This window comes from Pecten maximus, chromosome 7 (assembly GCF_902652985.1).
Source record: "Pecten maximus chromosome 7, xPecMax1.1, whole genome shotgun sequence".
Lineage (NCBI taxonomy): Eukaryota > Metazoa > Mollusca > Bivalvia > Pectinida > Pectinidae > Pecten > Pecten maximus.
This window is the reverse complement of record NC_047021.1, coordinates 38,712,369-38,730,204: the sequence shown is the minus strand read 5'-3', so window position 1 is coordinate 38,730,204 and position 17,836 is coordinate 38,712,369. Positions and strand designations below refer to the sequence as shown.

The window sequence follows — 17,836 nt, the reverse complement described above, 5'->3', positions numbered from 1 at the left end:
TGATTAATATGCAATTCCATATGAAAAAAAATTGTACCTCATATGCAGATATTTCTATCGACCTGTTTAGAGTTTCGCCACCTGTCGCCTCCTAGTTAAAAAGAAATAAGACCCTTACAATCATTGAAGATACCTAGATGGACAACATAGATAAAAAGATGCATTTAAATTAATTTTTGTTCTCAATTGTATTGAAAGTGTAGCATCTTGTTTGTATCTTTTGTTGCAATTCTTTGTCAACCTTACATTATCGAAATCAGTGTGTCTATGCATTCTGATCGGAAACCCGATTCTGAGACATACCTTAAAAAACATGTGCTTGTTGTCCCTTCGGGGTGGTCCCTTTGTATCATTACTCTGCATATATCACATTTTCCTCGACAATCAGAGGTGTTATTTTTATATTCTATAATCTTGATTTTAAAGAACATGTAGCACGATAGTGTGACACATGCTACAATGTAAGAGGATGTGGCGACTTGCACCTCTTTCTAAATGAGTTCTATACAATAGGATTGATAAAAATTATTGTATGTAAGAGTAATCTCCTTATTGCCACATATCTGAAACATGTTTGGCTTGATCATACTAAATCGTTTGGATTAGTTCAATGTACTCAAATGGGAAATAAGATTTATATTGATACTCAATAAGTTTTCAATTAATCACAGATATAATGAATAAGGTATAACGACTTTTAGGAAGAAAAATCCCAAACAAATAATATATATAAACAATAAATGAGTTAAATCCTTTTATGGGCAAAAAACCCCCAAAACATTGTGGATCCATAATTTTATTATCATTAACATTACATCTCATTTTCTGTTTTATATATAGAACTAATGTACCTGATTGACTCCTTAGCTCGTTAGCCTATTTTTCTCTGCATTGCTATTAAGGACACTAATTGGATAAATACAATGACGAATATTAATGATCCATCATTTTCACACCCATAAACTAATATAGTTGGACGACCCACGATATTGATATCCTGTTACAGCGTTTAAGATGGTTACGATAAGTACCGATAATAAGTATATATGATACATTGTACCACAACGTGTTGAGGTTGTGTCATATTTCCTCTGAAAGCGCAAGAGATTCCACATGATATGGCCAAACGTTAAGAATTTCTATGGGATGGGATTATTTAAGAGAGAGAGAGAGAGAGAGAGAGAGAGAGAGAGAGAGAGATTTTAAAATCTTTTATTTAGGTAGGCATTAATACTTTTTTATGCAGTGTTTCCTGGTTCTTGCAATTGTTTAGCAAAATAAAAAGGTATCCTATACAGAAGACAAATGAGGACACACCCACGGAATGATGGATGGACGGATGAACGTCACGGCAAAAATAGCCAGGTGTGTCATGCCATCTAAATTTACCTAGTTTGGTGAAATGGTACAACAAACACGTCGTTTTATATGAACATATAACATAATTTAAGAGTTTTGTATCCAAAACACTGATAGGAATATATACATCTATACTTTGATCGAATAATTAAACTCTCATCAGAGACGTATAAATATCGCGATAATCCGGACTAAATAAACCTTTGTTAGAAACAAGAGCTATGATTTGTTCCTGTGCTATGACATTCTATACCCCTTTATCTGTTAAAATGGTTTTAAGTGGCTCTTTAGTTGTAAAGATTTATAGTCCTCTTTCAATTATAATGATCCTAATTGGTTGGCGGTGTTATTATAGGAGAGGTGCTTGGTAAAGTTAGCAATTCATTAGAGAGAACAAATATCGGGAAAAATAAAAATTATTTTTTTTACAATAATTGCGAAACAATGTATATCAGCTGGTATTAATCATGCTTGTTGGCCTGGATGGAAGCTCGCGAGGGTATTACTGTTGGAGCTAACCATGACCCCATACCATTACAATCCGATCGTGGAATCGAACTCCGGCCGTCTAGGTGAAAGGCAAGTGTGTTACCACTGTGCCACCCAACCGCATCTGGATAAATGTCAGTTCTTGTGCCATAGTAGCCTGTATGGTTTTACGTTGTTAAAATATTAGAAAACTCATTCAAAATATTGAGTTGATCTAGATCGAAATGATTTGATGATCCCCCACAGGAAGTTTACACATTTGACATGGCAAGGCTAACGTTAATATTTATACCACAATTGACAATATCTATCTTGGAAAATCTTAAGTCAAATATTATTTTGTATGTAAAGCCCGTGAATGTCAAAATGTTTATTTTTTGTCTTAGTATTTTAATTACTGTATACATTGTACTTAATCATTTTCACACCCATGGATTCCACCCACAGAGGAAGTAAAATTATCTGTTGCATCTTGATAAACCTCGATCTATCTTAGGTAGAAGGATGGGAGTGTAGGTTGGCTGATAGTATTTGCGGTTTTACACTTTTCTCGAATTTAACATAGAAAAGTAATCGAATCTGCGAGGAGTGGTACATACACATGTAGTAGCTTTACTTAACACAAAACAGATTTTAAAAGATGGGAAAATTCCGGAAATCATTTCTTGGCGGCGATGATATATTTGATAAATACATTCATTATTTATTTCGCTTTGGTTAGTCTCGATGTCTTTGCTATTTAACCACAGTTTGTTTTTCACCTTTTTAGTTGGACTAGTTCCGTGCCACTCTACTACAAGGAATCCGCCGTATCTAATTTTAAGAAAGGCTGTACTTTTACTGAGCCAAAACAAAACATCAATGGCTATAAGAAGTAAAGCAGTTGAAGGCTATAACATATCACCTGACGCTTGCTGCCCCGCATGAGAGCGAAAGTAGAAACTATCTTAGATATGTCAGCCCTAAATAGCCCACAGGATCCCACCAGATGTCTGTTATCGAGTCTGATGAATACTTGGTATGTCCATTTGATCGTCCTTGAATGTGTCAGACGACTCCGGGCTAATTGTAATCAAAATAATTGTAATTCTTCACAAGTTCTAAAAGCACCCTGCATAGCGGGCTAAGAGATTCGACCTAGTGTAGATAAGTCTTTAGAGGTTTTTCAGATTAACGATACACATGCATTCCCTTTGGCCATTATACGTATAACATGTCTTTTACGCAGTTTGTTTGATTGTGTGTTTTCCTTTTTCAGAAACCGTTCTCTTCTCCAAACTTTATATTAGCCTTCTGAGCCCTTCTTTGCAGTAAAGAGATGCATTTTTTGTTGATAAAATATTTAATTCTTAAAACTATCTTATGTGTAGTGAACTAATTCATAAGATATATCTTCTGATTTAAATCAGACCAATAATCTAAGAACACAAATACATTTTCAAAAAATGTCGATTCATTAAATGTAATTCCCAACGTTAATATGCAATCCATGCTTTATTTGCTTGCTTGATTTATCGCCCCGTGAACAGTTAGGGTCATTTGAGGCGGTGTATCCCTGTAGTAGCTGGTGACTACCTCACTGAACAATATACGAGAGGCCCGACGCATGCCATGCAGAGCATTTACGGTAAGGTGTCATGCCAAAGGACACAACCACGACAGCATAAACCGGGAAACACAAATCGGCACTGGTAAGGAGCGTCGACTGAACTATCTCTCTTATTTGACCGTAATACTGCTCAATAAAATACTTGGATTTGTAAAATCGACGACATAGCTATACAGTTTAATTGTTAAATTCATTTCACTTCATTTCATATACTAACTAGTCAGATTATATGGATGTGGTAGGATGAATGTTCATTTGTGGACTAGATTAATTAAGTGTATCATATTTCATACAGCCTCATTAAGTGAATATCCCTCCATAAATACTCAAATTCTTATATCAATTTAGTTAGATATGTTTCTGTTGATAACCCTTCCTGTTTCAGGTTATTGAGATATCTTGATATCCCCAGATGGACGAAATGCTATATGGAATTTTTAAACTGATTTTGGGGAGGCATAGCATTAACAACCATTAACCTGAGAGAGTGTGATACAATTTGCACACATACGTTGTATATAGATATGCCGCGTGCTATTTGAGCACAATTATGATGACAAATGGTACGGATTAAAAAAGGTAGGCGAGGTAGATGCGTAATAATTATTGACAATGATATGACTATAATTGTGTAATCATTCCAGTCTTTTGTAATATGTGGATTGGATTATTTTACAATGATGTAATTTGCTGGCGAATATATGTCATTTTGGCGTCATGTGTCAGTTTCAATCGGCGAACGCAGGCAGGAAGATATTGATAAAATTGTCGAAATATTTCTGCAGTAAAAATGAAAATAACAAAACAAATGAAAGTCCTGCTACTAAACACTTTTATTCCCTATTTCACATGCTCATGCGTAACCTATCACTATCCTATCATTTTCTTAAATGTGAAACTTTGTAGACAACTGACAAAAATTTCTGGTTATCATTAAAGTAGTATTGTTTTGTGTTTATGCTTATCATACTATTTATACTGCTTTTCGAGATATATATAATACATGTATATGGATTATAAGAAAGTTAAACTGACGCCATCATGGTTTTATTTCTTTGAGCGATAAAAATTCTTCGGATATTTCAAGATGGAGATGGTAGAGCAGAAGAGGAGTATCTTTCAGACTGTCCCAGTGTTGTTTTATATTGTACAAGCTCTTGTGGTGTTTTATCTAACCTTTTATTCGTATCAAAGTTGTTTTAAATGCAATAATTAAACATGAATATGTTTTTGTTTTACCAAAGTATGTATTTACAAAAGCCATTACTGACATAATCAATGATCCAGGTATATCAAAACCTATTAAGGATTTACCTGGCAGTATGTTACTGTATAATTATAACATTGCTATTACAATCTGTTTCAGAAAAGTGTATCATCATGTTTAGTCGGCAAGCAATAAAGATACAACGCAGAAAATAATAATGACACAATAAGTTTTAACAAATGTATGTTGTGTATTTCCTCCACAACGAGGTTCTATTCTGAGAAGGAGTAAACTTAGGTATCATACTTATGTCTATCTATCTACGTAAATTGTTGAAACATGTTTTGAATCAATGAAGTTATAGATCACTTCCTCCTATTTGAAAACAAGCTAATTTTAGTTGAACCAAGGGAGAAGACTCCTACATAACAGTTTGAATATGAAATAAGAAATGATAGTGTATGTAAGTCATGCTATGTTGGAATTACGTATGCTTATCGTTCTTGTTGTTTCCAACTGTTCTATCAACAACTTTAAATGTTATCTTTTAAGTGTTTTTCTTTGTTTTTACTAATCTAACGGGCCCTTTATACGGTATGTCAAATCATGCATACTTTTGACATACATGATTGGGTTATGTATGTTTTTGCTTAGTTATCACATAAATGGTGTGCTTTCCTTAAATAAACTTCATAAAACAGGTAGAAATATGTTTTTCTCAAAGACGAAGCATCCTTTAGAATAGATCGAATCTTGTATCAACTCAGAGTAGTCTCTCGGACACTACATAAGGCAGTGCTAGAACGCTTCACATTGGTCATCAGTCTGATGAGGGTGACAGTATAGTCATCGAAACGTCACACTCTTAAATATCATAGAACTTCCGTCATAGATAGAAATAATTATGACAATTACCATTATGGCTTAGGATCTTAATTTCGAGAAATGTACAATTGTGAGGAAGTACAGTAGAACTCGTTATTTCAAAGACAGTTTGATCATGAAGAAACTTCAAGATATACAGACTTTTTGAGATAACAGAATATATTTATAATGTTTTACTGTCGGAACCGAGTTAAGAAGGGACTTAGAGTTATCGTAGTTCGAAGTAACGAAGTTAAACTATATATATATTTGAATAAACAACTTCAGTTGCAAAGAGATTTTGACATGTACCATGCACTATAGCTTAAAGTATTATTTAAAAGTTTCTATTTCAATGTTCAATAATATTTTGTGGATGATCAATTATGATTTAAAATTGAAATCGCAGAAGCTACTATCCGAGTGAGCAATATACGGTTCACGAATGATGAAATAGTAATACTGAAACTGCTACTGCAACATTTGAATCAGGAAAGCCGAATGACCAACCTTCTAAGTGGAGCATATTTTAAGCTGTATTTCAGTGTCTAAAACCTGGTCATTTGTGTTTCAACAAAGTTCTCCTCCTATTTCTCTGCAAAGATTTGTACTTGTTTGATGCTTGATGATATGCCTAGTGGTTCGTTTTCACCACCCTAACTCGTATTTGAGATTGTGACATTACCCTGATTTAAATTTTGTCCTCGATTTTGAGTTTGAATTATAGCTTCATCATTTTGTTGGTATTTTTTAGTTGAAATGATAAGACGGTCACTAAATTCTACGCAAGTCTTTTAGGAAAATGTTTTTCTTTGAGATGTGCAAAACACAAACCCTCCAAACTGTTTTGAACGGTTTTAGTTAGAATTGGTGTCAAGCACCAAATCAACTCGTTACGTTTTTTCATTAATGAACCTTTGCTCCAGCATATAAACCCTTCTTTGTCCTTTTGTCGTTTGACCTCTGTCATCAATAACCTGAAAAGGATAACAGCACGGTTAAGAGATAGTGGAATAAAAGCCGTTTAAGTCATATCATTGACAAAACTTACAGCATTATTCCACGACGCTTCCACTTGAAAAATATCAGTGTGCTCTCGAAACGTCGTGGAGTAATGCAGTAAGTTTGATAACTAGACATAACATCTAATTAACTAAATTGATAAAGTATTATTCGTTTTTATGCAATCCCCGTCAATGATCACTGTGTCAACCCATCAAAACGCATATAGAGTTTATTCCACGTGTTGTATAAACTGAATGTTATTCAACAGTTGTATTGATTATTTCATGCCTTAGGACTTGAACAACACCCACCTATTGTGGTAGAAACTGTTTTAAAGAACACAATTTGTATATCGAATAATAGAGAAAAATCGTTGTGTATAAGCTTTAGTTGTGTTCATGGTTGCTTTGGAATCACAAATACGACGAATATTGTTGTATCCATAATTGTTTGTGTGTTTGCCGGGCTTGTCGACTCGTGAACTGCCAGGGATTTGAGGCGGAGTCTCCATGTACTTGTAGTAGAGAGTGACTTCCTCACTGAACAACATACGTAAGGCTTATAGCATGCCATCCAGAGCATTTAGGGTAAAGTGTCTTGCCTAAGGACAATACAGACCGGCCCTTTCTTTCCCGAGGGTAGGGAGCACACGCATATTTCATGATATACAGTATATCGTACACAAAAAGTTCATGATAATGTGTAACACTTACTTTATATTTCATCGCAAGTTTCTTGTCCGAAATCTCGAATAATCTCGGTCCTGCCAGGATTAATGCTAAAGTCTTGACCTACGAGCCAGTCAAGTCGATTTAATCCTGTCGGTTCCCCCCAAGTCCTTATTATCAGTTTTGAGGGCTGAAATTGATTATGCTGAACAAAGAGTAGCTGTCATCTTGTTTACTCTTGTATTAAAGAATGTCATCATTTTAAATACTCAGCAGGCAGCACCACATAGACTAGAAATCGAGATAAGAAACATCATAATGTGTTATGATCAAAATATACACTTGATTTACAACGACTGTACACCAAGTTGGAAAGAAAAGAAATATATGATGAATTATATTCCATACAATATAAATTATTATTTGTTTTGTTTTATCTGAAATATATCATTAAAATCCCATTTGGAAAGTTAAATATAATGGTTTATCTTTTAAAGATTTGTTTTATGTTGCTTAGTAAGATCGTCAACCCAGTCTACTGCTAACTAAAACAACTTATACAGAATTGTATTAACCAATTCAAACACAATTTATTATCGTCGTATAACTTCTAATACATCTTCATTTTATTTATTTTCTTATTCAAAAAAATCCTAAAAATATGCATTTAAATGTATAAAATTCATTTCAATATCTATCGCACTTTTATGATAAAATGCATTAGTTCGCAAAATTGAATTTGAAAACACTCCAAAAAGGTATTGAATTATATTTTGTCCATTAAACCTGATTTTATGACATTGTTGAACGTGCCAGATAAGTGTTTGTAACAGGTGTGATTTTAGCTATTAGTTTAGTGGTACCTGTATGGGAAAGTGTATGAACACCCTCTTCAGAATGCAGTCTTGAATAGATCCGTCACCCTCTTATGACCATACGATGTATATCTGGCCGTGTTGAACCTGTTCTAAGTAATAATATTGAAATCAAGACAATATTCTGTCAATAAGCTAGAATTTTGGATATAAATACGTCCAAGAGTACATATTGACTAGGTAAACTAAGCACTGAATCGTCTCAATTAAAAGGAAAATACGTGTGCATTGTTGCCTATTTGTCGAGGGAATTTCTTTTCGATATTTACCGAGATGTACGATTTCAGTCCACGAGTTCCGCTGAAAGACATGTTTCAGGTGAAACCGACACCACCAATTAAGTAGCATGTAAACACATCGGGACTGTTAACGGAAGTTTGGAGAGGTTTGTCTATGAAATGACCGAACACGACCCCGTATAATGGTCAATATGGAATCTACACTACCCTTGAAAATAGGTAAGTACATATATTCAAAAGTCATGTTCCCACTTAAATTACTGACCGGTTCTTTCGCTTTCATTCTATTAGAACACGCTTGGTAATGATACACCATTCCTAAAATTTATGTTGGGCCTTATCTTTTATATATTTTTTTAGTTTGACAAAAAAGCGTTTGGTGTTTGGTTTACGTAATCGCGCCAATTATAATCGAACTAATGAAATAGTAAAGCAAATTGACAATTGTGTAAATTAGTCCAGAAGTTTGTGAAATATAAAAATTCATGTATCGGCGTACTTGGGATTTGGATTTAACTAGATCTGCCCTTGACGACAAATGGAATGTGTAATGGAGTTTTAAGAAAAAATGACAATGGGACATCAGTTATTCACATGAACCCTCTAGCAAGAAGGATTTGAGAAGAACAGGTACAGTGACCTCGTTTGAATAAATGTGTATACTTATCTTTTAATCAAAATGTATTTTTTTAAGTTCTGAAAAGATTATTATATTTTTATTCTGAAGTGGTGTAAAATTTATTTTCAGATACTAATTTACTTTCCATTATCTAATATAATCAGTTTTGTTTTGATAATTTGATCGATCATCAATACAAATATAAATTATGAACCGTTTTACATATCATCGCATGCCGGTTTACAACAAGCATTAGTTATATTTATAAAAGGGACATTTTTCAGTGTAAATTACACTTGTGGTCACCTCCGAATTTAAGCATGTTTAAATTTAGACCAGCGCTTAGGCTTCTGAAACAAGAAAACCAGAAATTATGTGAATAGGAAATGACGAAGCATTGTTTTTATGTAAGATATACCATTTGACATTGAATTAAAGCAGATGTTGTATTTGGGCCCCATCCTATCCACTGCAACAATGCATTTAGTGTCGTATTGCATCTAATTCAGTTTGATTTAATAAGATTGAATTGATAAGTAATTTTGTGTACTTTGTTTTTTGCACGTAAGAATTAAAAAAAATCGAAAACGAAAACAAACAAACAAACAAACAAACAAATATCCTCATACCTCAGGTTTCTCAGTGATAATATGACATTGTCACGAACTGAATTTGATTGGGACAGATTCGTCGATTCTGAAAAGTGCCCATATTGGTGATATTCATTGAGAAATCAATGATTTATTTTACAGAATCATAAGATAATACTTATGTCTATGACGTCATTTCACCATAATGGGATGACATCACAATTGGTCACATGATTTCAGTTCATGAAATGAATAACGTAAAGGTGCATTTACTTATTACAATGGAAAAGTAAACATGCCAAGATTTTAAAACTACAGCGCCATTATGTATTATATATTGTAAATATATTAAACACACATACCTACGACGTTGAGCTGAGTAGTATGTGTAGCGCATGCGCAGCGAAAGTAAATACTCCACCTAATACTGAACAGACTAAAATACAATGAACAAAAACTTTCCTTTGCCAAAATGTAACATAACCCCTTACTATCGCTAACGACTCTCGCGAAACAATAATGAACTTTAAACAAAAATACTAAAACGAACAATATGGTAGGTCACAGTAACTAACAGCCCTTTGTACGAATACTTCTTCAGTTTCACATACGTGTCAAAAAACGAAAGGTCCTTGTTGAAAGTGAACTTAGATTTCTTATTATTACATATTTAACGATGTATCGATATGCGATTTGGATATAAATTTTGTGTTTGCCTTATGGAAAGTAGGTTTGAAATCTCGTCAATGTACGAAATTGTAATATGCAGGTAATAAGCCTGGGGTTTGTTTCATGTCCCATATAGCTAATAACTGATCTCTATGATAGCAACATTGAAAACTCTATCATATCTTTCGATTGTTTGGGAAATCAAATTTATTGAATTGTCATTATTTCAAAATGGACACTGTGGAATATTCGACGTTAAAGGATAAATTTAGGAAGGCGCCGATTTATAATGGATTTGACGAAACAGGCGATGTCTTTATCGACGGTAAGTGATTTGGAGAATGATTGTATGTAGACAATTTGGGACAGCACGGTAATTCAAGAAGCATGCAGTCAGTTCTGTATTTGTGACATTTGAGACATTTGTGAGCTAAAAAGCATTTTCATCTTCAATCAATTTGATCTTGAAGTTTTAAGAACAAAATGAATTAATGATCGTGAAAATGGGGGAAAATACATAATGTCTTTTCATTATTTTATTATCATGTTTATAAAGCAAAAAATACAAGAATTAAATATCTACATATATTACTTTTAAATTTAGCAAAACTAACCATGCTTTGACGAACCTCGTTTGGCATGAAATGTATCATTCCATTACGCACAACTTGTCAAATTATACCTAATTATACGTTATATATAATGATACCTTTCAGTAAACTTTAAATGTTTAAGTTGAATTTCTTAACGTTGAATATTTTCTCATATATCAGTGATGCCATTGTGTTAATATTTAAGAATCCTATTGAAGTAATTTTGTCCTGAAATGATCTTGCCTATTTTAATAGCCTGCTAATTCTACAGTACAGTAATTGTCCAGGTATTGACAATTTCTTTCTGACATTTCCTTACGAGTCCTGATTTGTATTGATAGCAGAGGATGTAAATCATGTCAAACATAGACATTCTATTTTAGGTTGGACGAATTCGCTTCGCTTTTTTTTTTATATGTCTTTGAAACTTTTAGCAACCTGTAATTTTAAGGTGTTTTGTGAGCATAGATGCAACTAAAATATATTGATATTTGACAATAAGGTTAGAAATTCAAAATTGGTTATGCTGTGAAGTGCACAACGGGTATTATGAATGATGGAGTCATTGGAACTTTTATCGGTGCATTTGACAGAGGATTTATCATATTCGGATTTTTGGGATCCCACAAACGGTATTACTGTAATGTTGTAAGAATTCTATCATAAAATCTCACATTTTGCCTATGCTAAAAATATTCGAAATTAAAGGTATATTAATTAATTAATGGTAAAATTAGATCATGAATTGTGAAAATCATGACATTTGCAGTTGTTCATCTTCGAATTAGAAGTTATTCATTCTTGATAGACAGATGTAGATAACAAGTGCATAGGAAATTTATATCTTGCACGGAACCTTGGATTTTGAAAATTGAAATTATTAGCAATGTTAAATATGTTGTAATAATATCTTGATTTGTAGGTTTTTGGTCAAAAGCGCCATTTGGCTTAAGCATTGCTTGTCCAAGCTTTAGTCGGCTGTCCTTGGTGCATCCCGGCCATATGCCTATTTTTGTTTAGATATTAACTCATTTTTGTCTAATGTCAACCTTTCTATTGTTATAATTGTGTACTGGTAAAATGGTAAACTTAATATTGAGATACCAAAAGACAAAATTTGCAGTAAAAAGATGAAATACTGTGGGACCAATGACAGCAAGAGCTACAAGAGAATACAGAATGTCACATGCCGTTCAAAATCTATAAATCGGTCGCAAAATCTGAACAAAAGGAGTATTACGAGAAAATACGAGGATAAAACGAAGGGAAATATTTACACGGATGTCTTTGATAAGGTTAAAAGAAACCACGCATGGGGCTCAAAGAGATATCAGGGGAGACTTCTTAACCGGACAAAAAAATATCATTTTGGGTTCATTATCAATCATGTGAGTTTCATTGTTAGAACTAACAAATGAAATAGATAAAAATGTTCTTACAAGAGTAATATTAGAATTATTATTCTCTTTCCGTAACAAGCCGGAATATATTTCGACCTAATTACAATTTAATTGTGTAAATGTCCTACCTGACCTCAATGGTTCCATGGTCTTTAAAACCATAAATAACATAAATCCCCGTTTTTACTTTACTTGTGTTAAATTATCGTATAGGTATTAATGTGTTTATAATTTTGACTACATCGTCGACTGATTATAGCGACAAGACTGACAACCTCATTCTAAATATTTTCAAACACGTCAATGTAGTTATCGCCTTATAGCGTAAAAAATAATCAAAATATTATCGATGTGTGAACGTTTCATATTTTTTTTCAATAAAACTCGATTAAATGCGTTTTTTGTGACCAAAATACATGAAGGCCCATGACAATAGGACCATGTGGTTCGGGAGGTTAAGCGGCTTCTGCTTTGTCAATTTACATAAAATCCAGGAAATGTCAGGTTCTGAAAATGAGAACCAGGTCAGTAACAATGGAATCAATAAGCATATCAACGGGTATCGAACTGGTCTAACATCAAAACGGACGAGGATATATATAACTTTCTGATGTCGGCCATAAAACCTGACCATGGGCACCTAGTGAGTATCTGTAAAGTATCGTGGGGAAATTTATAGAATTAGATTACAGTAATTAACAGCTGATCTCTGTCCTAGTGTCTATAGATTATGCAGAGACAACCAATTAACATGTACTAAAAGATGCTACATTTTGCATTATGTACTTCGTTTCTTAGTTCATCATAAAAAAGACGTCATATTGTTATATTGTGGCAGCATAATAGACGGTTGTTAACGGAAGCTAAAAACAATGGAAAGGAAAAGAGATGATACGCATTGTAATAGTAGGTAGAAATATAATTTAGGGATTATTCGTGTCAGCCCGTTTCCTTTGATATAACTCAGGAAGTATATATTCTACCTCGTCACGTTAGGGGTCAAACCAACGACCTTTAGCAACAGATATTTACAATGGCGGGTCAAAATGGCTATGTATGTGTACAAATGTATTGTGTTACGAACTCAAATGAGCCCAAAATGACCCAGGTCGGGTGTGTACCAACGAGTGCCAACAAAGGAGTTATTGTAAAAAATAAAAAGCGTCCAGCCCATTTAACCAATTATAATCTGGCATATGCTTTGCTGGTGAAATGACCATGACATAATTCTCGGTTAAATGGAAGATTAAACACATGTTACAATTTTTGTTTAAAATCCTTTCTATTTAAAACTTCAGCTTTTATTTTGTGACTGTTATTAATGACATTTTACAGGCGTGGATTCTTTCAGTGTGAGAGTCATGTGTGGCCAATGTTAGTTTCGTATAATGAAATTAACACATGAAATATGATTCGTTGAAATGAACACGCAATCACGCGAACAGTTACTCAATTTATATTGTTCATTCATTATTCTATCGCAGTTTCTATTTACACTTCATGGGTAAGATTTACAGATACAGACCCTAAGGGTGTCATAACACAATTCATGACTAATATCTGATCAGGCTTTTTTTTTAGTTAATTTTATTAAACATAAACAATAATCTAAAAATATAACGCTAGATTTTCATGGATACTTTCGTTTAAGTACTTTTATTATTGTGCATAATGTATTCAATAGCAATTGTTAAAATCAAATTGTCAAAGTAGTGGTTTAAACCAAGTCGAAAACAATGTATAAAATAATGATCCTTTAATAGTTACAACAAAACAGACTGTTTTTGATATTTAAAATATATTTTGAATAACATCATTGCCGTTAATATCACAAATAAAATTAATTCAATAAATTTGCCTTCATGGACTTACATAATGTCCAGTATGGCTCCAAATGGGATTAAAATCATCGGTTTACCTAGATATCAGATACACTAACGCTTATCTGGTAAGGTAATACAAGGTCATTCGTAATGCATGCACCTTATTCTAGCAATCCTGTCACAAGTTCAAAGTCGTGATTAATTAGAGTACCCTTTTAAATCACAGAAAATGATGTTTTTATGTTTGTGATAATACAGATTATCCTAAATTAAAATAAATGATTAAGTATTTATGCTTTGGTTGCAACTGATAATGCATTGGCCGATGATTATCTTTTCGAAACTGCTTCCTTTTGATTTTCGTGTGATGAAAATTGTTAGTTGACAAACAGTTTTGCACGTGCCAAATGAAAAACCCGAGATAAATTATAGATTTCGTACAAACTTGCCATGGTCATACTAAGTGTATTCACAAAAGGCCATCGTTACTTTAACATTTTGTGTAAATAAATACTTAGAATCCTTCCACGTACAGAGAGCTATAATTAATAGGTGATCCTGAAATGGAATCTTACATTCATTTCCGAAATCGCTGCTCCAGAAGCCACCGATAGTGGGGTTTATTGCACTCCTACGGAAATGTGTATGACGGAGAAAATCGAACTGGGGTCCTTTTTCTGTATGCTGATTTAATTTCTACGTATACCTTTCATTTAACATTAAAGATTTGAGGACGGATAAACTTTCTTAAAGTACCATAAAATGCTACTTGTTATGGCCAGAGGTTCCATTCGTTATCATTTAAAAGTACTCAAACAAATTAAAAACCTCTAAATGTTTATTTGATGGGATTTTAATTTGTTTAAAGGCAATGAGATCGCAGAAAATTGTAGGATATTCCTTAGTTTTGATAAAAGGTTCGAGAAGAAGGCTACAGATCTTAGGCGAACACCTATTATTCCTAAGTTTATACATTTATTTTGTACTGCCAATATCTGAAACAAGATTTTCTCCTTTGTAGATATTTCTTTTTTGGTATATATGTTTACTTTCATTTCATTGTAAACCTGCGTATCTGTCTCATCCTCATTAACGTTATAGATATATCAAACCCTGAACGTCAGTGACATTTACAACAGGACCCCCAGGTTATTTTAACGACCTGGATTTTTATATAAATGATATAGCTGTTTATTGTTTGAAAATTATCAAATGTCACGTGGGTGACACTGTCATGATTGTTGAACTCTACACATTTTTGAACTACTATAATATAAAACGCGTCATTGACACAATCTACGTACCGAAGTATGTGGAGGAATGGTACTATATATTTTTACATTGAGTGTTGCGTATGGTGGGTTTATTTCAATGATTTAACCCGGTTGCTTACGATGTCGAGAAAACATTTTATACAGAATGGATTGGTCCTGCAAGGGCATTTTATTAATTTGTTTAATGATAATTAAACATTTATGTCAATACTTATGTAATAAAACAAATGACCATTGTTTGTCGAACGATATTTTAATATTTTAATCAATGGAAAATACCAACTGCGTGTTAGTAAATTTGTACAGTATATGATAAGGTAGATTTCTTCCTGGAATTTTACCCCGAGGTAGTAATCTAAGGATGAATAGGAATTTTATATAAAAGAGAAAAGAGTAAAAGATAGGACTATCATGAATACTGAACTATGAATATAGGATTGTATCATGAATACTGAACTATGAATTGAGGACTGTATTATGAATACTGAACTATGAATTGAGGACTGTATTATGAATACTGAACAATGAATTGAGGACTGTATCATGAATACTACACTATGAATTGAGGACTGAATCATGAATACTGAACTATGAAAATAGGACTGTACCACGAATACTAAACTGTGAATATAGGACTGTATCACGAATACTAAACTATGAATATAGGTTGTATCATGAATGCTGAACTATGAATTGAGGACTGTATTATGAATACTGAACTATGAATATAGGACTGTATCATGAATACTAAACTATGAATATAGGATTTATCACGAATATTGAACTATGAATTGAGGACTGTATTATGAATACTGAACTATGAATTGAGGACTGTATTATGAATACTGAACTATGAATTGAGGACTGTAACATGAATACTGAACTATGAATTGAGGACTGTATCATGAATACTGAACTATGAATTGAGGCCTGTATCATGAATACGGAATCATGAATATCGGACTGAATCATGAATACGGAATCATGAATATAAGACTTTCAGGAGAATATACTTAAAAATATATAAGACTGTTTTATTGATACTGAATAATGAACAATTCTGAATAAAAAGTATAGAAGATGAGATACATTAACGGCATACTGTAAAGAATTTATCAAATGTTTGATTGGATAACTTCAATAAAGACTCTACATGAGTGTTGCGTTGTCTTGTCATATATAAAAATGTGGACCTGAATAATATTATCTCATTATATGTTCCTTTTGAAATTTGATAGAATTGTAGTGTGTTTCATTTACCTGACGTTATGTACATTGATAAGGTATTCAAATATTTCGCTCAAGTGTTTCGCAAATACATGTGCTTTTCCTCCTTCACTTTAAATAAATAAATTGTCTACTTTAAGTAGCATACTAAATCCTACAAACTATCATTATTTCCATTCAAGCAAAAATATAGAAGATATACTCTAACGTGAATGATAATATTTCAGTTACGTAGAATAATGACAAATTTAAGTGCAATTTATTTGATTAATCGTAGTTCTGTACAGTTTGTCATTAATTGATTCACATGTTTATGCAAACTCTGCACCTATCCATTTGTTAAGGCATAAAACTTCAGTGGAACGTGCACATTTTATGTACTGGTTAGTAACCCGAGCAAGAGTGAGAAGTTTGTGTTACTTCCACCCCCTCCCCATGCATGATTTCTCCAATATATCCCCTGCATGTTAATCGTAGGAGGCGACATATAATGGACCCTCGAAAAATCGTGGATTTTCATCTGTGTCGACTGTTTAAAAAACATTGACCAGAGCAAAACTGATTTGCTGCCTCCCGGTTTCAACACTACTTTTAATGTATCCTTTCTTTCTTTCCAATATTCTCCTTTTTCTCCTCTGCTCTTTCTTGGTTTTTTTTGTTTGTTTTTGTTTTTTGTTTTGCTTTTTGCGTCTCTTTGACACATTTCCTCATATGACACTGACTCTTGGCGTTCCCCTCGAAACGCGTCCTCATATGACCCTGGCTGTTGGTGTTCCCCTCGACACCAGTCCTCATATGACCTTAATATGATATGCCACAAACTTTTGGTGTTTTCTTTACACACGTCCTTATATGACCCTGGCTGTTGGTGTTCCCCTCGACACACGTCCTCATATGACCATAGCTGTTGGTGTCTCCTTGACGTCCTTCCTCATGTGACCCTGACTGTAGGTGTCTCCTTTAAACATGTCCTCATGTGACCCTTGCTGTTGGTTTCTCCTTTACATCCGTCCTCATATGACTCTAGCATGATAGGACGCTGATTGTTTGTTAGCTTGTCCTTGACATTAATCCCCATATGACCATGCCTGTTTTGGAGACGTAAAACCCTGTACAAACCCAAATGAAATACCAAAATTATTGAAAACTACCACAGTATTAATTATATTGGTGAACAAAATCTGACGCTGCAACAGTATTGACTGCTAACATAAAAGTCAGTTTTTGTTGTTGCTTTTTTTGTTTTACTTTTTCTGGAATGTCTTCAAATTAAGTTATTTAAAAACATGAACAAAAAGTGGAACAACCAAAGGTAAATTAGATTTG

The 17,836-nt window shown here is 33.4% G+C and overlaps 1 protein-coding gene across 2 annotated transcripts in view; it reads left to right on the top strand.

Moving 5' to 3' along the window:
- The first annotated feature begins 8,384 nt into the window (after positions 1-8,384).
- Positions 8,385-17,836, top strand: part of LOC117330792 — a 41,204-nt gene continuing 31,752 nt past the window's right edge. Inside the window, exon 1 of one of the 2 annotated variants that reach the window (XM_033889276.1) lies at positions 8,385-8,534. In XM_033889276.1, the coding sequence (XP_033745167.1) occupies positions 8,498-8,534 (37 nt within the window). In that variant the 5' untranslated portion in view covers positions 8,385-8,497. Of the gene's footprint in view, positions 8,535-8,616; positions 8,946-17,836 lie in introns of those variants that run through there. The other variant, XM_033889277.1, reaches the window with a different exon arrangement.